The sequence below is a fragment of the Tachyglossus aculeatus genome, chromosome 18 (genome assembly GCF_015852505.1).
Source record: "Tachyglossus aculeatus isolate mTacAcu1 chromosome 18, mTacAcu1.pri, whole genome shotgun sequence".
In the NCBI taxonomy this organism is placed as follows: domain Eukaryota; kingdom Metazoa; phylum Chordata; class Mammalia; order Monotremata; family Tachyglossidae; genus Tachyglossus; species Tachyglossus aculeatus.
In genome coordinates this window covers 38949703-38976018 of record NC_052083.1, presented here as the reverse complement: position 1 = coordinate 38976018, position 26316 = coordinate 38949703, and the positions used below count along the sequence as shown (strand labels likewise).

General features: G+C 51.8%; 1 protein-coding gene across 1 annotated transcript in view; it reads left to right on the top strand.

Annotated features, from left to right (window-relative positions):
* FAAH (fatty acid amide hydrolase) overlaps positions 1-25051 on the top strand; it is a 28573-nt gene extending 3522 nt beyond the window's left edge. The window contains exons 3-16 of the mRNA XM_038760144.1: positions 4461-4574; positions 10570-10713; positions 11775-11908; positions 11994-12200; positions 13453-13493; positions 14143-14267; positions 15299-15424; positions 17095-17192; positions 18923-19022; positions 20217-20257; positions 21076-21115; positions 22077-22185; positions 23524-23669; positions 24121-25051. Of these exons, the coding sequence (XP_038616072.1) occupies positions 4461-4574; positions 10570-10713; positions 11775-11908; positions 11994-12200; positions 13453-13493; positions 14143-14267; positions 15299-15424; positions 17095-17192; positions 18923-19022; positions 20217-20257; positions 21076-21115; positions 22077-22185; positions 23524-23669; positions 24121-24249 (1554 nt within the window). The 3' untranslated portion in view covers positions 24250-25051. The remainder of the gene's footprint in view (positions 1-4460; positions 4575-10569; positions 10714-11774; positions 11909-11993; positions 12201-13452; positions 13494-14142; positions 14268-15298; positions 15425-17094; positions 17193-18922; positions 19023-20216; positions 20258-21075; positions 21116-22076; positions 22186-23523; positions 23670-24120) is intronic.
* The last annotated feature ends 1265 nt before the right edge of the window (positions 25052-26316 follow it).

The following is a 26316-nucleotide window of genomic DNA, read 5'->3' as shown; positions in this document are numbered from 1 at the left end:
CTCCCCCTACTGAGAGCTCACCTCCTCCAGGAGGCCTTCCCAGACTGAGCCCCCTCCTTCCTCTCCCCCTCGTCCCCCTCTCCAGGCCCCCCGTCTTACCTCCTTCCCTTCCCCACAGCACCTGTATATATGTATATATGTTTGTACATATTTATTACTCTATTTATTTTACTTGTACATAGCTATTCTATTTTATTTTGTTAATATGTTTGGTTTTGTTCTCTGTCTCCCCCTTTTAGACTGTGAGCCCACTGTTGGGTAGGGACTGTCTCTATATGTTGCCAACTTGGACTTCCCAAGCGCTTAGTACAGTGCTCTGCACACAGTAAGCGCTCAATAAATACAACTGATTGATTGATTCTCTCTCCCTCTTCTTTTTCCTCCCACTTCTTCCCCCCCACTTCCTTTTCAAACCCCTCTCTTCTTTCTCCCTCTCTTCTCTCTCCCCCCTCTTCTTTTTCCTCCCACTTCTTCCCCCCCACTTCCTTTTCAAACCCCTCTCTTCTTTCTCCCTCTCTTCTCTCTCCCCCCACTTGTTTCCCCCACACTTATTTTTCCCTTCTTCCCCTCTCTTCTCTCTCCCCCGACTTCTTTTTCCCCCCACTTCTTTTCCGCCTCTCTTCTCTCTCCCCCCTCTTCCTTTCCCCCCCACTTATTTTTCCCTTATCTTCTCTATCCCCCCTCTTCTTTTCCCCCCCACTTCTTCTCCCCCTTCTAGACTGTGAGCCCACTGTTGGGTAGGGACCATTTCTACATGTTGCCAACTTGTACTTCCCAAGCACTTAGTACAATGTTCTGCACACAGTAAGCACTCAAATACAATTGATTGATTCCCCCCTTCTCTCTCCCTCTCTTCTCTCTCCCTTCTATTCTCTCTCCCCCTCTTCTCACTCTCCCCCTCTTCTTCCTCCCCTTTTCCCCTTCTTTCTCCCCCCCTCCTTCCTTCCCCTTCCCCCTTATCTGTCCATCTTCCTTCCCCCCCATCTTTCCCTTGTTTGCTTTTCCCCATCCTCCCAACTATCCCTTTATTGCTGGGAGTGGAGGGGTGGGGGCTCACTGGGCAGAGTTGCCAGGCCCTTCTTCGCTCCTTGTACTTCAGAACCACCTTCTGGGAAATGGAGAGAAGTAGAAGGGAGCACCCCGCAAACACACATACACGCATCTCTCCCGTAATGTCTCTGCCTGTCTGGGCATTGGAGCTGGGCTCTAGAAAACCTCCTCCCCTCTACCAACCAGACACACACACACAATAATTCTTACTGGGGCAAGAGGGGAGGGTGACAAACATTCTGGGCCCCCCAAGAAGAGAGCAGAGGGAAATCAAAACCAAACTGGCTGAGCTTGGGGCGGGTGGGAGGGAAGCAACTCTACTCATTTTCCCGGCATGCCAGAGGACGAGATCTGTTGTCTTCCTTTTGACAGAGGAATGAGAGGTCCAGAGAGGTCAAGTGGCTCCCCTGAGGCCACACAGTGAGTCAGGAGGAAGAATCACTGATTCCCCAAGCCACCTCTCGGGCTCAACCCCTCCTGTGACATTGGCGAATGATACCCCCAGTGGGTTTTTCGGCCCAGAATTCGGGCTCCTGGGGGCTGGAGAAGAATGGAGAAGACCCGGAGACTGGAGACGCGGTTAATTTGTTTCCAGATCCACCCCCTCTTTGAGTTCTGCAGGGTGACCCCAGTCCCCATCCCTGTCTCTTTGCACCTCCTCTTCCAGGGAGGCAAAACAGTGCCCCTGCGGCCCATTGTGTGGATCCCCGAGGGGCGGCTCCTGAAGTAACCAGCCCCCTTCGCTCGACAGCCCCATCTGAGGCAGAGGGTACCCTTATTTTCCCCAAAAAATCTTGATGCGGGTGGACCTCCCTTCAGGCTAGTCCTGAGAAGCAGCATGGCCTAGTGAGAAGAGCCCGGTCTTGGGAGTCAGAGGACGTGGGTTCTAATCCCGGCTCTGCCACTTGTCTGCTGTGTGATTTTAGGCAAGTCACTTCACTTCTCTGGGCCTCAGTTACCTCATCTGGAAAATGGGGATTAAGACTGTGAGCCCCATGTGGGACAGCCTGATCACCTTGTAAAGTGGGCGTTAAGGCTGTGGGACTGTGACCAGCCTGATCAGCTTGAATCTGCCCCAGCGCTTAGAACAGAGCTTGGCACATAGTAAGCGCTTATCAAATATCATAATTATTATTATTGGCATTGAGGATGGGGAGGTTTCCCCATCCTCTGCTGCTTTCACCTGCTATTTCTTTCCTTCAAACTCCATGGCCTGGAGAGCCGGGCCCGGCGGGAGAGAAAGGGGAACTCCCAGCCCCCCATCGGGTTCACAGGAGGTGAATTCGACACGGGTGACGGGGCCGGGGGGGAGGTCGGAGGGGTATCCAGGACAGAATAGCAGCAGCAGGCATCTGGTGCCAGGCTGTGCGGGCAGCTTCCAATAAACACGGCCTGATGGTGTGGATGGGTGGGTGTTTTCTCAGGAACAGAAACGCAGTTCCAGATGTTCTTGATTTGTCAGAGGACGTGGGGGTGTAACTTGGGGAAGCATCCAGACCCAACCCTCGGGGAGTTCCATCCTCTTTATCTTCTGCTCACCTCCACAGCCCTCTCCCACCACACTCAGAAAAAACAGTGTCTCATTCAATCATATTTATGGAGCGCTTGCTGTGTGCAAAGCACCATATTAAGCGCTTGTCCCCTCGTCCTACCAGGCGCGTTTCACCACCCCAAAAGGGGAAACTGAGGAATGGCAAGGGGACAGGAGAGGCAGAGGGGGTGGGAATCGGGCTTGAGGAGGTTGTCCAGATCCCTTTTCATTCATTCATTCATTCAGTCGTATTTATTGAGCACATGCTGGGTGCAGAGCACTGTACTGAGCACTTGGGAAGTACAAATTGGTGACATATGGAGACAGACAACAAAACAAAACATGTGGACAAGTGTCAAGTCATCAGAATAAATAGAATTAAAGCTAAATGCCCTTGCCCTTTCTCTATCTCCTACTCTTGTGAAACTGGAGATGCCAGCTGATCTTAATCTCCGCCTGAAAGAGCTCAGAGGGGAGCTCAGTGTTTCCCCGACTAATTTGAGGGTTCGGTAGGGTGTGGGGCCAGACTCACCCCGACATTAAGCCCTAGGGAAATGTCCTTCCCCCTGGCAACCTTGAAAACTGAGCTACCCGACCTGGATGGAGGTTTGGCATCTCCACCTCTGTCCCTTTAAAGACATTTATTCCGTTTTGGAATCCGACCGAGGGATTATAGGATTCCGTTGAAGCAGTAGCCCTGCGTGTCCGCACCCTTGGGTCCCATTTCTCAGGAGCCTCCCCTTGGGCTGTCGCTCCTCAGCCCTTCCCCCTGGACCATTCTGGGCCATCGCCAAGCGTAAGAAGAGATGGCGGCCTTCCCAGGCCCCTGGGACGTCCCTCTCCAGAGAGAAGAGATTCAAGAATTTGGCAACGTCCAGCTCTTCTGTGTTGTGTCTGACTTCAATCCCTCCTGCTGCAGCTCCTCCCCCATTTGGTCAAGCTTTTCCTGGAGCTTGCGTGGCCTGTTTGCAGCCTGCCCTGTCCACTCTCACCCTCCCAGGAGGCTGACTTAGAACCCCAAGCCTCAGTTTTTCCATCTGTACAATGAGCTGGGGGGGATCTGCCCCTTTGTCACTGCCGGCTACTTGACTGAGAAGCAGGGTGGCCTGGTGGCCTCCCCCTTTTAGACTGTGAGCCCACTGTTGTGTAGGGACTGCCTCTATATGTTGCCAACTTGGACTTCCCAAGCGCTTAGTACAGTGCTCTGCACACAGTAAGCGCTCAATAAATACGATTTATTGATTGATTGGTGGAAAGAGCCCAGGTTTGGGAGTCAGAGGACCTGGGTTCTAATCCCGGCTCCCTCACTTGTCCGCTGTGTGACCCGGGGCAAGTCACTTCACTTCCCTGCACCTCAGTTCCCTCATCTGCAGAATGGGGATTCAATACCTGTCCTCCCTTCTCCTTGGACTGTGAACCCCATGTGGGGCAGGGACTGTATCCAACCGGATGATCTTGGATCTACCCAGCGCTTAGTTCAGTGCTTGGCCCATAATAAGAAGCAGCATGGCACAGTGGAAAAGAACACGGGCTTTGGAGTCAGAGGTCATGCGTTCAAATGCCGGCTCCGCCACTTGTCAGCTGTGGGACTTTGGGCAAGTCACTTAACCTCTCTGTGCCTCAGTTACCTCATCTGTAAAATGGGGGTGAAGACTGTGAGCCCCCCGTGGGACAACCTGAGCACCTTGTAACCTCCCCAGCGCTTAGAACAGTGCTTTGCATATAGTAAGCACTTAATAAATGCCATTATTATTATAATAAGCCCTTAACAAGTAGCATAATAATAATGAGTATTATTATTATGACTGGTGCTCTAATACCAGAAGAAGCCACTTACCAGGGCCCCAGGAAAGTGAGTATTGGCTTCTTTGTCCCCCAGAATCAGAGCGTGGACTCAGAGGGCATCCTCTCCATGCCCCTGTCTGGGCTGGCCCAGGGCCTGCGGAATGGGTCCCTGGCTCCTGAAGCTGTCCTCCACACCTACCTAAACAAGGTAAGTTGTCCCTGCCTTTTGACCCCTTTTGATTCCCCAACAGGTCCCTATCTTTCCATGGAAATTGTGCAAATATAGAGCAGGAGGCTGCTCGGAAAGCCCGGCGTAGGATGCCGCTCCGGGAATCCAGCTGGAGCAGACTTCCAACTCCACACATCCACCCCCCTGCACAACCACACACACTCTGTGCCTCTGGGTCATCCTGCCCCTCTCCCTGCTCCTCGAGCCAGACAAATCCATGGGAAAACAAGGATTCAAGATCCAGGGGCCCAGAGGATTCATTCATTCATTCAGTCGTATTTATTGAGCGTCGGAACAAATAGAATTAAAGCTATATGCACATCATTAACAAAATAAATAGAACAGTCAATATGTACAACTAAAATAAATAGAGCAATAGGTCTGTACAAATATATATACAGGTGATGGGGGGAGGGGAAGGAGGTAGGGCAGGGGGGATGGGGAGGAGGAGAGGAAAAAGGGGGCTCAGTGTGGGAAGGCCTCCTGGAGGAGGTGACCTCTCAGTAGGGCTTTGAAGGGAGGAAGAGAGCTAGCTTGGCGGATGTGTGGATCCAGTGAGGGGTGGGATGCAGTAGGAACAGGAGAAGCAGTGTGGCCTAGTGGAAAGAGCACAGACTTGGGAGACAGAGGACCTGGGTTCTAATCCTCCCCCCCACAAGACCGTGAGCTTGTTGTGGGCAGGGAGCATCACTGTTTATTGTTGTATTGTACTTTCCCTAGTGCTCAGTGCACTTCTCTGCACACAGTAAGTGCTCAATAAATACAGTTGAATGAATGAATGAGCCCCGGGTCTGCCCCTTGTCTGCTGTGTGTCCTTGGACAAGTCACTTCACTGGGCCTCAATTTCCTCATCTGTAAAATGGGGATTAAGATGGTGAGCCCCGGTGGGAGAGGTGACTGTCTTGTATCTACCTCAGCACGTTATACAGTGCTTCGTGTATTAAGCGGTTAACAGATACTGTAATTATCATTCATTCAATCGTATTTATTGAGCGCTTACTGGGTGCAGAGCACTGTACTGAGCGCGTGGGAAGTACAAGTTGGCAACATTATTATTAGGAATGTCTGACAGGCCCTGCTGAGAGCTCACCTCCTCCAAGAGGCCTTCCCAGACTGAGCCCCTTCCTTCCTCTCCCCCTCGTCCCCCTCTCCATCCCCCCATCTTACCTCCTTCCCTTCCCCACAGCACCTGTATATATGTATATATGTTTGTACATATTTTTTACTCTATATTTATTTGTTTATTTTATTTGTACCTATCTATTCTATTTATTTTATCTTGTTAGTATGTTTGGTTTTGTTCTCTGTCTCCCCCTTTTAGACTGTGAGCCCACTGTCGGGTAGGGACTGTCTCTGTTGCCAATTTGTACTTCCCAAGCGCTTAGTCCAGTGCTCTGCACATAGTAAGTGCTCAATAAATACGATTGATGATGATGATGATGGGCCTCAATTTCCTCATCTGTAAAATGGGGATTAAGATGGTGAGCCCCAGTGGGAGAGGGACCGTGTCCAACCTGACTGTCTCGTATCTACCTCAGCATGTTATACAGTGCTTCGTGTATTAAGCGGCTAACAGATACTGTAATTATCATTCATTCAATCGTATTTATTGAGCGCTTACTGTGTGCAGAGCACTGTACTGAGCGCGTGGGAAGTACAAGTTGGCAACATTATTATTAGGAATGTCTGACAGGCCCTGCTGAGAGCTCACCTCCTCCAAGAGGCCTTCCCAGACTGAGCCCCTTCCTTCCTCTCCCCCTCGTCCCCCTCTCCATCCCCCCATCTTACCTCCTTCCCTTCCCCACAGCACCTGTATATATGTATATATGTTTGTACATATTTTTTACTCTATATTTATTTGTTTATTTTATTTGTACCTATCTATTCTATTTATTTTATCTTGTTAGTATGTTTGGTTTTGTTCTCTGTCTCCCCCTTTTAGACTGTGAGCCCACTGTCGGGTAGGGACTGTCTCTGTTGCCAATTTGTACTTCCCAAGCGCTTAGTCCAGTGCTCTGCACATAGTAAGTGCTCAATAAATACAATTGATGATGATGATGATGGGCCTCAATTTCCTCATCTGTAAAATGGGGATTAAGATGGTGAGCCCCAGTGGGAGAGGGACCGTGTCCAACCTGACTGTCTCGTATCTACCTCAGCATGTTATACAGTGCTTCGTGTATTAAGCGGCTAACAGATACTGTAATTATCATTCATTCAGTCGTATTTATTGAGCGCTTACTGTGTGCAGAGCACTGTACTGAGCGCGTGGGAAGTACAAGTTGGCAACATTATTATTAGGAATGTCTGACAGGCCCTGCTGAGAGCTCACCTCCTCCAAGAGGCCTTCCCAGACTGAGCCCCTTCCTTCCTCTCCCCCTCGTCCCCCTCTCCATCCCCCCATCTTACCTCCTTCCCTTCCCCACAGCACCTGTATATATGTATATATGTTTGTACATATTTTTTACTCTATTTATTTGTTTATTTTATTTGTACCTATCTATTCTATTTATTTTATTTTGTTAGTATGTTTGGTTTTGTTCTCTGTCTCCCCCTTTTAGACTGCGAGCCCACTGTCGGGTAGGGACAGTCTCTGTTGCCAATTTGTACTTCCCAAGGGCTTAGTCCAGTGCTCTGCACATAGTAAGCGCTCAATAAATACGATTGATGATGATGATGATGATGACAGGCCCTAAGGGTTTGGGGGACTGGTTGTTCTGAGCCCCAGGAACACCTGGTCATACTAGTGTTTATTCCACACCAGCGGAGAGAGGCACCTCCTCTTTGCCTCTGTCCGCCGTACGGATCCGCTCTCCTCTCCCACCTCTCCCCTGCTCGCACTCTTCACTCCTCCCTAGCCTGCTGCCTGGCTCTGTTGTTTCTCACTCAAGACTCTCCCCCTCCTCACCATCCTGGAACTATCAGTCCCCCCCATTATCAATCACTGATATTAATTGAGCACTTACTGTGTGCTGAGCACTGTTCAGTATGTGAACATGTGAACAAGCGCTTAGTACAGTGCTCTGCACATAGTAAGCGCTCAGTAAATACGATTGATGATGATGTTCTAGGCCCTTGGGAAAGTACAGTATAATAGAGTTGGTAACGGCAGTCCCTGCCCACAAGGAACTTACAGTCTACGGGGGGAACTAGACATTAAATTATATGTCCGTCAGCCTTCAGTCAGTCGTATTTAATGAGGGCCTACTGTGTGCAGAGCACTTGGGAGAGTACGATATAACAATAAAATTTTATAAATTTAATATAAATTTATATTATAAATAATTATAAATATTTATTTTATTTTGTTAGTATGTTTGGTTTTGTTCTCTGTCTCCCCCTTTTAGACTGTAAGCCCACTGTTGGGTAGGGGCTGTCTCTATATGTTGCCAATTTGCACTTCCCAAGCGCTTAGTACAGTGCTCTGCACATAGTAAGCGCTCAGTAAATACGATTGATGATGATGTTCTAGGCCCTTGGGAAAGTACAGTATAATAGAGTTGGTAACGGCAGTCCCTGCCCACAAGGAACTTACAGTCTACGGGGGGAACTAGACATTAAATTATATGTCCGTCAGCCTTCAGTCAGTCAGTCGTATTTAAAGAGGGCCTACTGTGTGCAGAGCACTTGGGAGAGTACGATATAACAATAAAATTTTATAAATTTAATATAAATTTATATTATAAATAATTATAAATATTTATTTTATTTTGTTAGTATGTTTGGTTTTGTTCTCTGTCTCCCCCTTTTAGACTGTGAGCCCACTGTTGGGTAGGGGCTGTCTCTATATGTTGCCAATTTGCACTTCCCAAGCGCTTAGTCCAGTGCTCTGCACATAGTAAGCACTCAGTAAATACGATTGATGATGATGTTCTAGGCCCTTGGGAAAGTACAGTATAATAGAGTTGGTAACGGCAGTCCCTGCCCACAAGGAACTTACAGTCTACGGGGGGAACTAGACATTAAATTATTTGTCCGTCAGCCTTCAGTCAGTCAGTCGTATTTAATAAGGGCCTACTGTGTGCAGAGCACTTGGGAGAGTACGATATAACAATAAAATTTTATAAATTTAATATAAATTTATATTATAAATAATTATAAATATTTATTTTATTTTGTTAGTATGTTTGGTTTTGTTCTCTGTCTCCCCCTTTTAGACTGTGAGCCCACTGTTGGGTAGGGGCTGTCTCTATATGTTGCCAATTTGTACTTCCCAAGTGCTTAGTCCAGTGCTCTGCACATAGTGAGCGCTCAATAAATACGATTGATGATGATAAAAAGTGTGAAGCAGCGTGGCTCAGTGGACAGAGCACGGGCTTTGGAGTCAGAGGTCATGGGTTCTAATCCCGGCTCCACCACTTATCAGATGTGTGACTTTGGGCAAGTCACTTCACTTCTCTGTGCCTCAGTTCCCTCATCTGTAAAATGGGGATTAAAACTGTGAGCCCCCACATGGGACAACCTGATCACCTTGTAACCTCCCCGGCGCTTAGAGCAGTGCTTTGCACATAGTAAGCGCTTAACAAATACCATCATTATTATAAAAATCACATTCGCTGCCCACAATGAGCTTACAGTCTAGAGTCCTCCCCCACTTTCCACGCATCCTGAAATTCCTCCTCCTCCGACAAGCATTCCCCATATCTGTAATTTATTTCTATAAGTACCTAATTTATTTATATTAATGTCTGTCTCCCACTCTAGACTGTAAGTTTGTGGGCAGGTTACGTGTCTGTACCAACTCTGTTGCCCTGTAATAATAATAGTAATAATGATTATGGTATTTGTTAAGTGTTTACTTTGTGCCGGGCACTGTACTAAGCGCCAGAGTGGATACAAGCAAATGGAGTTGGACACAGTCCCTGCTCCGCAAAGGGCTCACAGTCTTCATCCCCATTTTACAGATGAGGTAATTGAGGCGCAGAGAAGTGAAGGGACTTGCCCAAGGCCACACGGCAGACAAGTGGTGGAGCCAGAATTAGAACCCATGACCTTCTGACTCCTAAACCCGGGTTCTCTGCACTATGCCATGCTGCTCCTCTGTAGTCTGTAGTCTCCCAAGCACGCAGAAACCGCTCAATAAATACCATTTATTGATAGATAACTCCTCCAGATGCCTCTTGCGCTCATTGCTCAGAGAAGCAGCGTGGCTCAGTGGAAAGAGCGCGGGCTTGGGAGTCAGAGGTCATGGGTTCGAATGCCGCCTCCCCCACATGTCTGCTGTGTGACCTTGGGCAAGTTACTTCGCTTCTCTGTGCCTCAGTTCCCTCATCTGTAAAATGGGGATTAAGAGTGTGAGCCCCACATGGGGCAACCTCATCTCCTTGTGTTCCCCCCAGCGCTTAGAGCAGTGCTTTGCACACTGTAAGCGCATAACAAATACCGACATTATTATTATTATTATTGTTTGTTGGTTTATGCCCAGTTTCAGTGCCTGTGTACCTCTGTATTCAGAAGATGTTCCATTTCACTTCCTTGGATTCCACTGCTTGTGTATAAGTTTATATGTGTCTTCCCCCATTACGATATAAGTGCTTTTGTTGTATTTCACCTCCTCCAGGAGGCCTTCCCAGACTGAGCCCCTTCCTTCCTCTCCCCCTCGTCCCCCTCTCCATCCCCCCCATCTTACCTCCTTCCCTTCCCCACAGCACCTATATATATGTATATATGTTTGTACATATTTTTGACTCTATTTTATTTGTACATATCTATTCTATGTATTTTATTTTGTTAGTCTGTTTGGTTTTGTTCTCTGTCTCCCCCTTTTAGACTGTGAGCCCACCGTTGGGTAGGGACTGTCTCTATATGTTGCCAATTTGTACTTCCCAAGCGCTTAGTCCAGTGCTCTGCACATAGTAAGCGCTCAATAAATACGATTGATGATGATGATGATTTCCCAAGCGCTTAGTACAGGGCTTGATCTGTACTGTTTCTACTGCTCCTGGCCCTGAGGTTAGTGCCCTGCCGCCCCTAGGCCTGGCAGGTGAATAAAGACATTAACTGTGTGACCGACTACCTGGACGAGTGCGAGAGCCAGCTCGAGGAAGTGAAGAAGCAGAAGGCCCGTGGCTTGCTCTACGGCGTGCCCGTCAGCATCAAGGAGTGCTTTGCCTACCAGGTATGGCCAGCTGGGCCCTGACCACTCCCTCACATCCCATCTCTCCTATCCCCGACTGGAAAAAGGGCTGGTTTTGGGAGAGTGGGCCGAGGGGAGGAAGAGGGGGAAAGGATGTAGCAGATGAGGGGGTGACGTGGCCCCTCAGCTGAACTGTGACTTCTGGGGAACGATCGGGAGTAGCTAACCTCTAACCCACATCCTGCTTCTGGCCTGGAACGCCCACCCTCCTCACGTCCGCCAGACAATGACTCTCCCCCGCTTCAAGGCCTTATTAATAATAATAATAATGATGATGGTATTTGTTAAGCGCTTACTAGGTGCAAAGCACTGTTCTAAGCGCTGGAGAGGTTACAGGGTGATCAGGTTGTCCCACCGGACGCTCACAGTTTTAATCCCCATTTTGCAGATGAGGTAACGGAGGCCCAGAGAAGTGAAGTGACTTGCCCAAAGTCACACAGCTGACGGTGGGTGGAGCCGGGATTTGAACCCATGACCTCTGACTCCAAAGCCCGGGCTCTTTCCACTGAGCCACGCTGCTTCTTATTGAAGGTTCATCTCCTCCAAGAGGTCTTCCCTGACTGAGCCCTCCTTTCCTCTTCTCCCAATCCCACCCTGACTTGCTCTGTTGATTCCTCCCCAGCCCCACAGCACTTATATCCGTATCTGTAATTTATTGATTTCTCTTAGTGTCGGACTCCCCCTCTCACTGTGGTGAGGGAATGTGTCTGTTTATTGTCCCGTCGTACTCTCCCAAGTGCTTAGTAGAGCGCTCTGCGTACAGTCAGAGCTCAGTAAATAGGACCGAATGAACGAACGAATGACCATCCATTCGTTCATTCAATCGTATTTATTGAACGCTTACTATGTGCAGATCACTGTACTAAGCGCTTGGGAAGTACAAGTTGGAGGGTTCAGGAAGTAGTGCAAGGACGAGGGAGGGCATGTTGTAGGGATACAGTGTAATGCCGGCGGAGGTCAGGGGGAGAGGTCACTGAATAACTCCTTGGCCGTATGGGTCGGGACCTCTTCGATTGACTCGTCTGTGTCTCCCCCCGCCCCAGGGCCACGACTCCACACTGGGCCTGTCCAAGTACCTGGGGGAGCCGGACACAGAGGACAGCGTGGTGGTGCAGGTGTTGAAGAAGCAGGGGGCCATCCCCTTCGTCAAGACCAACGTCCCACAGTCCATGTTCAGGTGCCCTCTCCCCGTTTCCCTGGACCCCCGGGATCCCCCGAATCCCCCCGAGCCCATCCGACCGCCTGCCGTTGTGCCCCTCCAGCTTCGACTGCAGCAACGTGCTCTTCGGCCGCACGCTGAACCCCTGGAACCCGGCCAAGACTCCGGGCGGCTCGTCGGGCGGAGAAGGGGCCCTCATCGCGGCCGGGGGCTCCATCCTGGGCCTGGGCACGGACATCGGCGGCAGCATCCGCTTCCCCTCCTCCTTCTGCGGCATCTGTGGATTCAAGCCCACCGGGGACCGGATCAGGTGAGAGGCCGGGAGGCGGGGCTGAGAGTATCCTTTGGGGTCCTGGGAGTGAGTTCGAACTTCACCTCTGGATGGCTGAGAGGCGTGGGGTGACTTAGCACACCCAGCACCTCCCCTTGGTGCCTCCCTGTCATTCCTTCATTCATTCAGTGGTATTTATTGAGTGCTTACTGTGTGCAGAGCACTGGACTAAGCGCTTGGGAAGTCCAAGTCGGCAACATCTAGAGACGGTCCCTACCCGACAACGGGCTCACAGTCTAGAAGGGGGGAGACAGACAATAAAACAAAACATGTGGACAGGTGTCATCAGAGTAAATAGAAATAAAGCTAGATGCACATCATTAACAAAATAAATAGAATAGGAAATATGTACAAGTAACACACACACATATATAATATATATCATCATCATCATCAATCGTATTTATTGAGTGCTTACTATGTGCAGAGCACTGTACTAAGCGCTTGGGAAGTACAAATTGGCAACATATAGAGACAGTCCCTACCCAACAGTGGGCTCACGGTCTAAAAGAGTGGGCTCACAGTCTAAAAGACTGTATACAAGCATATATACAGGTGCTGTGGGGAGGGGAAGGAGGTAGGGCGGGGGGGATGAGGAGGAGAGGAAAAAGGAGGCTCAGTCTGGGAAGGCCTCTTGGAGGAGGTGAGCTCTCAGTAGGGCTTTGAAGGGAGGAAGAGAGCTAGCTTGGCGGATGTGCGGAGGGAGGGCATTTCAGGCCCGGGGGAGGACGTGTATATGTTGCCAACTTGTACTTCCCAAGCGCTTAGTACAGTGCTCTGCACACAGTAAGCGCTCAATAAATACGATTGATTGATTGATTGACGTGAGCCGGTGGTCGATGGCAGGACAGGCGAGAACGAGGTACAGTGAGGAGGTTAGCGGCAGAGGAGCGGAGGGTGCGGGCTGTCTCCATTGGCACCCCGGACTGGGTCCCCCAGAGGGACTGCTGAAGTAGCGTGGGCTAGTGGCTAGAGCACGGGCCTGGGAGTTGGAAAGAAGTGGGTTCTAATCCCAGCTCCACCACCCATCTGCCACGTGACCTCAGACAAGTCACTTCCCTATGCCTCGGTTACCTCACCTGTAAAATGGGGATGAAGACTGTGAACCCCGTGTGGGAGAGGGACTGTGTTCAACCTGATTAGCTTGCCTCTGCCCCAGCACTTAGAGCAGTGCCTGACACAAAGTAAGAGCTTAACAAATGCTACTGTTATTATTTTTATTCCCTTGCAGCCGACAAGGCCTGAAGGGCTGCGTTTACGGGCAGAAGTCAGGTGGGTACAACTTTTCTCCCCCGCTGGAGTGGCGGGTGGGTCTCTGGGCCAGGCAGCGGTGGCACGCCGGGTTAAGCGGGGGTGGTGGCGGGGAGGAGCAGTGGTCCCTGCCCCTTTCCTGGGGGAGTCCTGACCTCCGGAGACCACCCCCCAGGCCCATCCTCCCCGCTTGTCCATCGGGGTGATGGCGGGATGAGAGTTGCGGGGAGGGGATCCCCCTCTAATAATAATAATGATAGTATTTGCTAAGCGCTTACCATGTGCAAAGCACTGTTCTAAGCGCTGTGGGGATACAAGGTGATCAGGTTGTCCCACATGGGGCTCACAGTCTTCATCCCCATTTTACAGACGAGGTAACTGAGGCCCAGAGAAGTGAAGTGGCTTCCCCGAGGTCACACAGGTGACAATTGGCGGAGCCAGGGTTCGAACCCATGACCTCTGACTCCCAAGCCCGGGCCCTTTCCACTGAGCTACGCTGCTTCTCTAGGCTGCAAACTCACTGTGGGCAGGGAATGTGTCTGTTCATTGTTCTAGTCTACTCTCCCAAGCGCCTAGTACAGTGCTCTGCACCCAGTAAGCGCTCAGTAAATACGATTGAATGAATTGGTTGAATGAATGGGTGGATTCAGCCCTGCCCTCTGCCTTCCAGTCAACCTGGCCGTAGGGCCGATGGCCAGAGACGTGGACAGCCTGGCCCTGTGCATGCGTGCGCTGCTCTGCGAAGACATGTTCAGTCTGGACCCCACCGTGCCCCCCGTCCCCTTCAACGAGAAGGTGAGGAGGGTCCCGGAAGCTCAGGCTCCGTCCGGCTGAACGGGGAGGCTCCCGGGAAAACGGGGGTGGCGGGGAAGAGGCAACCGAGAAGAAAGGGCGGGAAAGGCGGAGGGCGTTGGAATTCCCTGGCTCCGGGAAGAGAAGACTGAGGTGAGACTTACGCCGGTCCCGGAGACTCTGGAAGTCTCCTCCTGGGGGGTGGAGGATGGGGGTGGGTTACCCCTCTAGACTATGAGCTCACTGTGGGCAGGAATGTATCTGTTTATTGTTATATGGCGCTTAGTACAGTGCTCTGCACACAGTAAGCGCTCAATAAATACGATTGAGGATGATATGGTATTCTCCCCAGTGCTTAATACAGTGCTTTGCTCCCCACAAGCGCTCAGTAAATATGATTGAATGAATGGACTGTAAGCTCGTCCTCTAGACTGTAAGCTTGTTGTGGGTGGGGATCATGTATGTTTATTGTCGTATTGTAATAATGATGATGATGGTATTTGTTAAGCGCTTACTCTGCGCGAAGCACTGTTCTAAGCGCTGGGGAGGTAACAAGGTGATCAGGTTGTCCCACGGGGGGCTCACAGTTTTGATCCCCATTTTACAGATGAGGTAGCTGAGGCCCAGAGAAGTGAAGTGACTTGCCCAGAGTCACACAGCTGACAGTTGGCGGAGCCGGGATTTGAACCCATGACCTCTGACTCCAAAGTCCGTGCTCTTTCCCCTGAGCCACGCTGCTTGTACTGTCCCAAGCGCTTAGTACGGTGCTTTGCACACAGTAAGCGTTCAGTAAATACGGCTGAATGAAGGAATGAAGTTCCAGGAAGAGAGGGTTTGGATTGGAAAGGCGGGGGCTGCGGACAGTCCTCGAGTCGAGTCCTGGGCAACTGACACTCCCATGCTTCCCCGTCGTGGGGTGCCGGCCCCCAGCCCCGTCCTCCGAGATCGTCCCCTCGGGGGTCCTGGCTCCCCCGCCGCCCCACCGAATGCCCCTCTTCCCGGGCCCCCGCCCATCTGCCCTCACTCCCCTCCAGGTGTACGCCAGCACTCAGCCTCTGCGCATTGGCTACTATCAGTCGGACAACTTCACCATGCCCAGCCCGGCCATGGAGCGAGCTGTTCTGGAGACCAAGCAGCGGCTGGAGGACGCCGGCCACACGGTGAGAAGGTGTCCGCTCCCCAAATAGGCTGAGCCGACCCGTCTTCCCACACCGCCCGTGCAGAGGGACTGACCTGTCCCCCTCATTGCTACACACACAATCTCTCTCTTTCTCTCCCTGAAAGGGGAGAGTCAGTGGTACGGGACCCCCACTTTCCACAGACTCCCCCTGCTTTCCACACCCACCCCCAACTCCCCCCCTCATCACTACACACACACAGTCTCTCTCTTCCTCTTTCTCTCTCTCCCTGAAAGGGGAGAGTCAGTGGTACGGGACCCCCACTCTCCACAGACTCCCCCTGGTTTCCACACCCACCCCCGACTCCCCCCCTCATCACTACACACACAATCTCTCTTTTCCTCTTTCTCTCCCTCCCTGAAAGGGGAGAGTCAGTGGTACGGGACCCCCACTCTCCACAGACTCCCCCTGGTTTCCACACCCACCCCCCACTCCCCCCCCATCACTACACACACAGTCTCTCTCTTCCTCTTTCTCTCCCTCCCTGAAAGGGGAGAGTCAGTGGTACGGGACCCCCACTCTCCACAGACTCCCCCTCGTTTCCACACCCACCCCCGACTCCCCCCCTCATCACTACACACACAATCTCTCTTTTCCTCTTTCTCTCCCTCCCTGAAAGGGGAGAGTCAGTGGTACGGGACCCCCACTCTCCACAGACTCCCCCTGGTTTCCACACCCACCCCCGACTCCCCCCCCATCACTACACACACAGTCTCTCTCTTCCTCTTTCTCTCCCTCCCTGAAAGGGGAGAGTCAGTGGTACGGGACCCCCACTCTCCACAGACTCCCCCTGGTTTCCACGCCCACCCCCAACTCCCCCCCTCATCACTACACACACAGTCTCTCTCTTCCTCTTTCTCTCCCTCCCTGAAAGGGGAGAGTCAGTGGTACGGGACCCCCACTCTCCACAGACTCCCCCTGGTTTCCACGCCCACCACCGACTCCCCCCCTCATCACTACACACACAATCTCTCTCTTCCTCTTTCTCTCCCTCCCTGAAAGGGGAGAGTCAGTGGTACGGGACCCCCACTCTCCACAGACTCCCCCTGGTTTCCACGCCCACCCCCCCGACTCCCCCCGAGATCCCACTCTAGGAGGGGCTTGAGAGGAGCTGGGCCTTGTTCTTCCACGGCCTAGTGGTTCTCCTCTCTATCCGAGACACCGGCTTGTGTTTCTTCCACGCTGCCAGGGCTTCTGGGGTCTTTTCCCCACACTACCACCCGAGGAACTAGACTCCCTCCATCATACAAAATCCAGTAGCAGGAAAGTTTTTCCAGCTGCAGGGACAGTTTCTCTTTTTCCAGACAGGGGAGAACTAGCTCACTTCCCCGCTTCAGCGCTTAGTACGGTGCTTTGCACATAGTGGTACGGGATACTCCACGCTGGGGAGAGTTAGGGATGGAGAGGGGAGAATCAGGGGTGTTAGATGGTCCATGCTGGGTCACTGGGGGAAAGTCCAGGATGGAGAGGGTTGGGGTTTTAGGTGGAGAGACAGACCACACCCTGCTCCTACATCAACTCCAGCTGAAGAACACTCCCAGCGTTTGTCGGGTGCTTGCCCAAAGTGCCTCCCCCTCCGTTGCTCTGCACCCAGTAAGTGCTCAATAAATACGATTAACCGACTCCTTACCCGCCGTCCGGACTCTCTGTAGCTGGTGCCCTTCCTGCCCGAAGACGTCCCCTCCGTCATGCAGGACCTGGCCCCCAGCGGATTGTTCAGCGACGGGGGCGAGACCTTTCTGGAGAACTTGTGAGTGATTCCCGGTGCCCCCGGTGTCAGATGCTCCTGCCAGGGGGAGGGGATCCTGCCACCGGTCAGCCTAGTGGATGGAGCCCAGTCTGGGGAGTCAGAGGACCCGGGTTCTAATCCTAACTCCTCTACTTGTCTGCTTTTGACCCTGGGCGAGCCATTTCTCTGTGCCTCCGTTTCCTCGTCTGTAAAATGGGGATTCGATCCTACTCCCTTCTGTTTAGACTGGGAGCCCCGTGTGGGACAGGGACTGTGTCTAACCTGAGCAGCGTGGCTCAGTGGAAAGAGCCCGGGCTTTGGAGTCAGAGGTCATGGGTTCAAATCCCGGCTCCGCCAATTGCCAGCTGTGTGACTTTGGGCAAGTCACTTCGCTTCTCTGTGCCTCAGTTACCTCATCTGTAAAATGGGGATTAAGACTGTGAGCCTCCCGTGGGACAACCTGATCACCTTGTCACCTCCCCAGCGCTTAGAACAGTGCTTTGCACATAATAAGCACTTAATAAATGCTATCATCATCAATCGTATTTATTGAGCGCTTACTATGTGCAGAGCACTGTACTAAGCGCTTGGGAAGTACAAATTGGCAACATATAGAGACAGTCCCTACCCAACAGTGGGCTCACAGTCTAAAAGACAGTGGGCTCACAGTCTAAAAGAGTCTAAATGCTATCATTATTATTACCTTTAGTACTAGTGCTTGGCACATTGTAAGAACTTAACAAGTATCATTATTATTATTATTATCTTCCTGCCACCTCAACCGAGCACTAGCTCACGTCTTTCACCCCTGGAAGAGGCATCTGTGGAAAATGAGGGGCGGTACGTGAGAGTTAGGAGTAGCAGATGGAGGTGGAGAGAGAGGGCAACAGGTGGAAGTGGAAGAGGGATGTTCTGTTTTCCCTCACCCAGCCGTCCGCTGCATAATGAAACACTTTCCAAGCGTGCAGGGCATTCATGCCACAAATGAAAGCCAGGTGCCCACGTGCCCAACTTCCCGGGCCTGTTTTAGTTGGTTGGCATCAGCGTCTACTCTGACAAGGCAAGAAACAGGGCTTAGAGAAACAGCGTAGTTTAGTGGATAGAGCACAGGCCAGGGTGTCAGAAGGACCTGGGTTCTAATCCTGGCTCTGCTACATAATAATAATAATAATGGTATTTATTAAGCACTTACTATGTGCAAAGCAGTGTTCTATGCGCTGGGGAGGTTACTAGGTGATCAGGTTGCCCCACAGGAGGCTCACAGTCTTCATCCCCATTTTACAGATGAGGTCACTGAGGCCCAGAGAAGTGAAGTGACTTTCCCAAAGTCACACAGCTAACAATTGGCGGAGCTGGGGTTTGAACCCGTGACCTCTGACTCTAAAGCCCACGCTCCTCCCACGGAGCCACGCTGCTTCTCCGTCTGCTGCGTGAACTTGATCGAGTCACTTCACTTCCCTGGGCCTCAGTTCCCTCATTTCTAAAATGGGGATTAAGAGTGTGAGCCCCGTGTGGGACAGGGACTGTGTCCAACCTGATTAACTTGTATTAACTTGTAGAACGGTAGTTGGCATATAGTAAGCACTTAACAAGTACCATAGTGATCATTATCATTTATCCTGGGCCCTTCCAGAACCTTAGCCCAGGGATCCCCCAGGCTGGCTGGAAAACCCAAAAGAGTTTGGGGATGGGGATGGTCATTGGGGCTGAATCCTGCTGACCCCACGGGAGCTCTGCCTTCTGTCCCTCAGCAAAGGAGATCAGGTGGACTCCTGCCTCAGTGACCTGGTCCTCATACTGAAGATACCGAACTGGCTGAAATGGCTCCTGGCGTTGTTCATCAAGCCGCTGGTAAGCTCCCTCCGCAGCGGGGTTTAAGGGAAGAGGGTGTCACCCATCACCTGGGGATGGGTTCGAAGATCAGCTTGGCGAGAGTGAGAGACCAGAATCAGAAAGGCTGAGCCACGCAAAATTTATTCTGGGTGCCGGATTGAACTTCTGTTTCGGGAGGAATACACTTATTTTAGTTACTCACACGTGGCGAATTGAACTTTCCTCTCAGGAGGAATTCACTTACACGTTACATGTGGTGAATTGAACTTTCCTCTCAGGAGGAATTCACTTACACGTTACTCACATGTGGCGAATTGAAGTTTCCTCTCAGGAGGAATTCACTTATATGTTACTGGCACAAGGCAAAGCGCCTAGTTTCCTGTCCCACGGCTCCTCACTTGGTGCAGACAGAGCAAGCATCCCACGCTCTGGGCAGAGGTGACAACGCAGCCGGCTGCTGCAAATCTTGATCCGCTGCCCAGAACGCTTTAGGCGGCGGGTATTTATCACCTGTCCTCCCGGGCTGTTTGAGTCTCCGGTTTCTGCTTGTCCAATCTCTGTCCCCGGCCCCGTTCCTCCGTATCTTATTTGTTTGGCAAGTGGGCGAGGGACACCCTCTGTATTCCTAGCCTGGGATGACTAACAAGTTTCAGTTTCGACGGTGGTGTCCCACCCACGCTTCCAAGTTGGCTTGGCTGGCTCAGGCGATCGGGAGATAGTGTTTGACCTTGAGATGGAAGGTGCTTCCGTTCATCTTGGAGCAGGATGGTGAGGGGCTGCGCACTCCCAGGGAGCATTAGGGCTTTGGCCCCGGTGACTGTGGGAGAAGCTGCATGCTTCCAGAGTGGGAACTGTGGCTCCTTGATTTGTTTCCACCCCCTGGGAATGTCATGACATGTCTCTAGTCCTTGGGAGGCTCCACCCAGGGTCCAAACATTCCAATCTACAGCCTGACAGGAATTCAACCCTGCTACTTGGAAGTGATCCAGCTCTGCCGCCTGGAGAAATTCAACCCTATGCCTGGGGTAGTCTCAGCTCTGCTGACCCCTGAGAGTGAGAATAGTGGACACCCGATTTTCCCACACCGTTGGCCTCTCCCACGTCCCACCATGAAAGCCCCTCCTCCAGAGCGAGGAGCGGGGGCAGAACGGGGGTCAGTGTTGGGGGAGTTGCTGCTTGGTAGTTGACTGACGGCCACTCTTTCCTCATCAGGCCCCGAGGATGTCCAGCTTCCTGAACAACATGAGGGCAAGGTAGGGCCTGCCCTTGGGCTTCGGGGTTGGGGACCAGCAACGCTCCACCTCCCGGCTGCGTCGTCCATCCCGGTCCTCTGGCCGCAGCCAGGTCTGACCCATCCTAGGGTCGGGGGCGTCGTTTCCGTCCCTCCCAGCTTCGGGAAAGGCGAGACGGAATGAGAGGCCAGCCCAGCAGTGACCCCAAGATGAACCCTCTAGACTGTAAACTTGTTGTGGGCAGGGAATGTGTCAGTTTATTGTTATATTGTACTCTCCCAAGTGCTTAGTACAGTGCTTTGCACACAGTAAGCGCTCAATAAAGAACGATTGAATGAATGAATGAATGAAATGTCCAAGTGGGCCAGAGAAAGAACTGCATTGAGCTTGAGGAGGGATCGTAGGAGAGGGCTGCACATCTCAGAGGGTTCCCTCTAGACCATAAGCTTGTTGTGGGCAGGGAACGCGTCACCACCTCTGTTATATTGTATTCTCCCAAGCACTTAGTACGGTGTTCTGCACACAGTAAGCACTCAATAAGAATGACTGATTGAGGGAGAACAGCCATCTCATCCCCATTTTACAGACAAAGAACCCGAGGCCCATAACGGTTAGGTGACATGCCCAAGGTTGCACAGCAGGGCAGTGGTGCGGGCGGGACACAGGTTCCCAGCCCTGGGCTCTTTCCTCAGGTCCAAGCTGGCTGGGAGCCCAGGGCAAAGGGAAGCATTGGAGTGGATTCATATGCTGTTGAAGTAACAGGAAGAAGAAAAGGAGCATTGTTTGATCTGCCACCCCTGGGCTCTGATGTCAGTTGTTTGCCTTGTTCTCCACGTTAGGTCTGCCAGGGACCTGTGGAAGGTGCACCATGAGATTAAGGTGAGTGAGTCTGCCCAGAGCAGACCAAGTCCCCGGTCCCCTACCCGGCCTCCAGGCGGGACCAGACTGGGCCATCACGGAGGCTCCAAGAGCGGCAGGAAGCACCAGAAGAAGCAGAGGAGTCCGGGTGATTCGCTCCGGTGGGCTCAGGGCCTCGGCAAGGCAGCAAGGGAAGAAGCGGAGGAGTCTGTGTGATTCACTTCGGTCCTGCCCGGAGCTGAGCCTCTCCCTTGGTGGGGGTGGGCTCTGGCCCCTTTTGTCACGGCTTCTGCAATCCTGGGGATTGCAGCGTCTCTGTCACTGTCGGGCCTCCTGGTTGTCATCAAGCGTGCTGGCCCTGTGCCTCAGGTCCCCCTCTGCTTTCTCTCCAGCACCCAGGGGGGAGGGTCTCTTCTTCCCTTAAGGATCTCTTCCACAGGGGCCCTTCAGTGGATGGGTCTGTCTGGAGCTCCTCAAGACTCAGAAGTACGAGACACTGAGGCCTGGTTGAGGTGGTATTCATTCATTAAATCGTATTTGTTGGGCGCTTTTGTGTGCAGAGCACTGTACCAAGCTTGGGAGAGTACAATACAAAAATCAACAGACACATTCCCTGCCCACAACAAGCTTACAGGGCCAGACTACAATATTATAATAATAGCAACAGTAATAACAGTGGTATCTGTTACGTGCTTATAATGTGCCAAGCACTGTACTAAACCCTGAGGTAGATACAAGTTAGGTCGGACGTAGTCCCTTTTCCATATGGGGCTCGTTGTTTAAGTAGGAAGGAGTAGAATTGGAGATTTTGCAGATGAGGAAACTGAGGCCCAGAGAAGTCAAGTGACTTGCCCAAGGTCACACAGCAGACAAGTGGCGGAGCCAGGATTAGAACCCAAGTCCTTCCGACTCCCAGGCTTGTGCTCTATCCACTAGGCTGCACTGCTTCTCTTTCTTTCTGACCTTTTTGGCTTCCTCCTAGGAGTATCGTCACAGCATCATCACTCAGTGGAAGAAGGAGAATCTTGACGTGGTGTTGTGTCCCATGCTGGGGCCCGCTCTGAGCAATAACTACCCTGGGAAAGCAACAGGTAACACAGTCCACTGCCCCACCTGAACAATAACTAAAAATAATAATAATAATTATTGTGGTATTTGTTAAGCGCTGACTATGTGCCCAGCACTGTTCTAAGCATTGAGGAAGATACAAGCTAATTAGATCAGACACAGTCCTTTTCCCACGAAGGGCTCACCTTTTTATTACTATTATTAATAATAATAATGATGATATTTGCTAAGTGCTTACTATGTGCCAAGCACTGTTCTAAGCACTGAGGGAGATACAAGCTAATTAGATCAGACAGTCCTTTTCCCACACAGAGCTCACCTTTTTATTATTATTATTATTATTATTATTAATAATAATAATGATGATATTTGCTAAGCGCTTACTATGTGCCAAGCACTGTTCTAAGCACTGAGGGAGATACAAGCTAATTAGATCAGACAGTCCTTTTCCCACGCAGGGCTCACCTTTTTATTATTATTATTATTAATAATAATAATGATGGTATTTGCTAAGCACTGTTCTAAGTACTGGGGCAGATACAAGCTAATCAGGCTGGACACAGTCCCTGTCCCCCATGGGGCTCACACTCTTAATCCCCATTTTACAGATGAGGTAACTGAGGCCCAGAGAAGTGAAGTGACTTGCCCAAAGTCACACAGCAGACAAGTGGCAGAGCTGGTATTAGAACTCAGGACCTTCTGACCACCAGGTCCTTGTTCTTTCCATTAGGCCACACTGCTCCTCGGGAAAGCAACAAATAACACAGCCCACTCCCCACCTGAACAGTAAATTCTTCGGGAAAGCAATAGATAGCACAAATCCCTCCCCACCTGAACAATAACTACTCTGGGAAAGCAACAGAGCAATAACTACCCTGAGGAATTAACATGTTGCCCCACTTACTGTCCCACCTGAACCAATCAATCAACCGTATTTATCATTCGTTCATTCAATCGTATTTATTGAGTGCTTACTGTGTGCAGAGCACTGTATTAAGCACTTGGGAGACGACAGTATAGTCGAGTTGGTAGTCTAGAGGGGGAGATAGACATTAATATAAAGAAATAAATTACAGATATGGAAGTGAGTGTTATGGGGCTGAGAGCGGGGTGAGTAAAGGGAGTAAATTAGTGTGCAACTATGACACAGAAGGAAAAAGAGGAAATGAAAGCTTAGTCGGGGAAGGCCTCTTGGAGGAGATGAGCTTTAAATAAGGCCTTGAAGGTGGGGAGAGTGATCGTCTTATCGGATATAAAGAGGGAGGGCATTCCAAGCCAGAGGCAGGATGTGGGCGAGGGGTCGTTGGCAAAGTAGGTAATAGCAAGTCCCGGAGTCCCTCTTTGCTCCCCTTGTACCCCAGGTGCCGTCAGCTACACCATGCTCTACAACTGCTTGGACTTTCCCGCGGGAGTGGTGCCAGTCTCCAATGTGACCCAGCAGGACGAGGACAAGCTGGCTCAGTGCCGCGGCTACTTCCTGGACATCTGGGACAAGATGTTCCAGAAGGTGAGGAGGGGTGGGTCCCACCGGCTCCCCTCGTCTTCCTCGCCTGCGTCTGTCCATCCAGGGCCCGGGGGCACCCTCCGGGGTCATCCCATCCCTACCTCTGCCTCCAGTCCAGGTGGACAGAGAGCCAAGGGAACCATCCTCCCCCTTTTCCGCTGGAAGGCCACACTGTCAGGAAGTTGCCCCTACTGTCTACCCTAGATCCTTCTTCTCCGAGAGGAATTGGAGAGCAGCAGGCCCTGCCCCCCTGGATGGCAGTCCGTTCTGCCTCCCCTCAGCCTTCCCGTCTCCAGACCGAATGATCCCAAGCCCCCATGCTGCTATGATCGGTGGGGTTGTGGGGGCAGACGGATGAATCCTGGGGATTTGTGGGGTGCTAGTGGAAGCGTCCAGTGGGAGGGGCTGTCCCTGGTCCCCCTTCCTCAGCCCTCACTCCCTTCTGTGCCCGTAGGGCCTGGTCGGCTCGGTAGGTCTTCCCGTGGCCGTGCAGTGCGTGGCCCTGCCCTGGCATGACGAGGCTTGTCTGCGACTTATGAGGGAGGTGGAGCGACTGAGCCCGAAGATAAAGCCGAGACCCTAGCCGCCATCCACAGGCCGCCCTCACCGTCCTCAGGCTGCCCTCATCGTCCGCAGGCCGTCCCACCATCCTCAGGCCGCCCCCACTATCCTCAGGCCCTCCCTCCAGCCCCTCAGCAGGAGCCACCCGAGAAGCTGCTGCTGCCACATCCCCTTCCACCCATCTGTCTGTCCAGTGCTTGTCGCCATGGCCCCTTTGAGATGGTGAGCTTGGAGTGGGGGGGCCCTTCCTCCCTGCTCTCCCCGTCCCAGAGGAGGAGGCTCTGTTGACCTGAGACTTGATCGAGGGGCTCTTCTGGAGCTGGAGGGGGTCAGGGGGGTGGCCCTGGGACCAGACTGACCTTAGATTTAGAACCCCCAAAGGGGTCAAGCTACCAGGGCCTGCGTCTGGAGATTCTGGAGGGTCTGGAGATGGGACTGGATGGCAAGTGACTTTCCAGCCATGATGGGTTCAGGAGGCACCGGGAAAGATCTGGGAGTGCTTTTCCGAAGCAGACTCCTAAGCCCCACAGTGCCATCCCAGGGGCTACTACTTCCTGCTTCCTCTCATTCCCCCTAGCCCTCACACCCAGCTCCCTCTACTTCCCACGAGTCCCAGGGCTTTCCGCTTCCCCATCTTGCTTCTGGTAACAGTAGGTGCCATGGCCCCTCAGATGTGACCCTTCTCTGTCCCCCTACACCCACCCACCATTCCCCGCCCGAGTGTCAGAAGGCCTGACAGGAAACCAGTTGTGCTTGTGGTTATTAAAAGACAGACATGTGGAAATATAATTTATGTGCCTTGAAAAAAGCACTCAAAATCTCTCCGGGCCAGCCTCTTCCTTTGGAGACAGGGGAGGCTGATGGGGGGGTGGGCCTGGGCTGGTGGGGGGCTTGGAGGCCTTAGGAAGAGGCATGAAGACTCCCTGGGGTTACTGGTGCCATTGCAGTGAACCACACTATCCCTAACTGCCACCTTCCGCCCCACCCCAACTCAGCCCAACAGCTGGATGATCAGCGACGTGTGTGTGTGTGTTACTTGTTAAGCGCTTACTATGTGCCAGGTATTGTACTGAGCACTGGGGTAAAGGCAAACTAATCAGGTTGGACACAGTCCATATCCCACATGGGACTCACAGTCAGAATCACCATTTTACAGAGGAGGGAACTGAGGCACAGAAGAAGTGAAGTGACTTGCCCAAGGCCACACAGCAGACAGGTGGTGGAGCCAGGATTAGAACCCAGGTTCTACTGACCCCCCAGGCCCGTGCCCTTTCCGCTAGAAACAGCATGGCGTAATGGGTAGAGCAAGGGTTTGGGAATCAGGACTTGGATTCTCATCCCAGCTCTGCCACTTGTCAGCTGTGTGACTTTGGGGAAGTCACTTCACTTCCTTGAGCCTCAGTTCCCTCATCTGTCAAATGGGGATTAAGACGGTGAGCCCCCATGTGGGACGTGGATTGCATCCAGCCTGATTACTTTGTATCTACCCCAATGCTTAGAAGAGTCCCTGGCTTATAGTAACCGTTTAATAAATACCATAAAAAAAAGAGTTGGCAGATACATTCCGCCACCAGGGCTGGGTTGATCGGTGGTGTTCCCTGCAGCCTACCCTGGCCACGTAGACAGGGTCAATCAGTTGTGAGATGCTGGCACGGTGGGGAGGAGAGACATACGGACCACGCCAACTCCCCGAAGAGCTTACTATCTCAGGACCATCTGCTCGTCCCAGGACATGTCCGCCTGAACCCCCGTTCTTGGGGACCGGCCCAGCCACATTCTCCCCCCAAACCCCCTTCATCCAAATTCACAGCTACTCCCTTCCCTTCCCAGACTCAGGGAGAATTATCTCACACAAACACACACGTGTCCGTGCACCCTTTCTCACGCTTGTCCTGCCAAACACACACACTACCTCAGTTGTACATGGAGAAAACACTATAATAATAATAATGGCATTTATTGAGCGCTTACTATGTGCAAAGCACTGTTCTAGGCGCTGGGGAGGTTACAAAGTGATCAGGTTGTCCCACGGGGGGCTCACAGTCTTCATCCCCATTTTACAGATGAGGTAACTGAGGGCCAGAGAAGT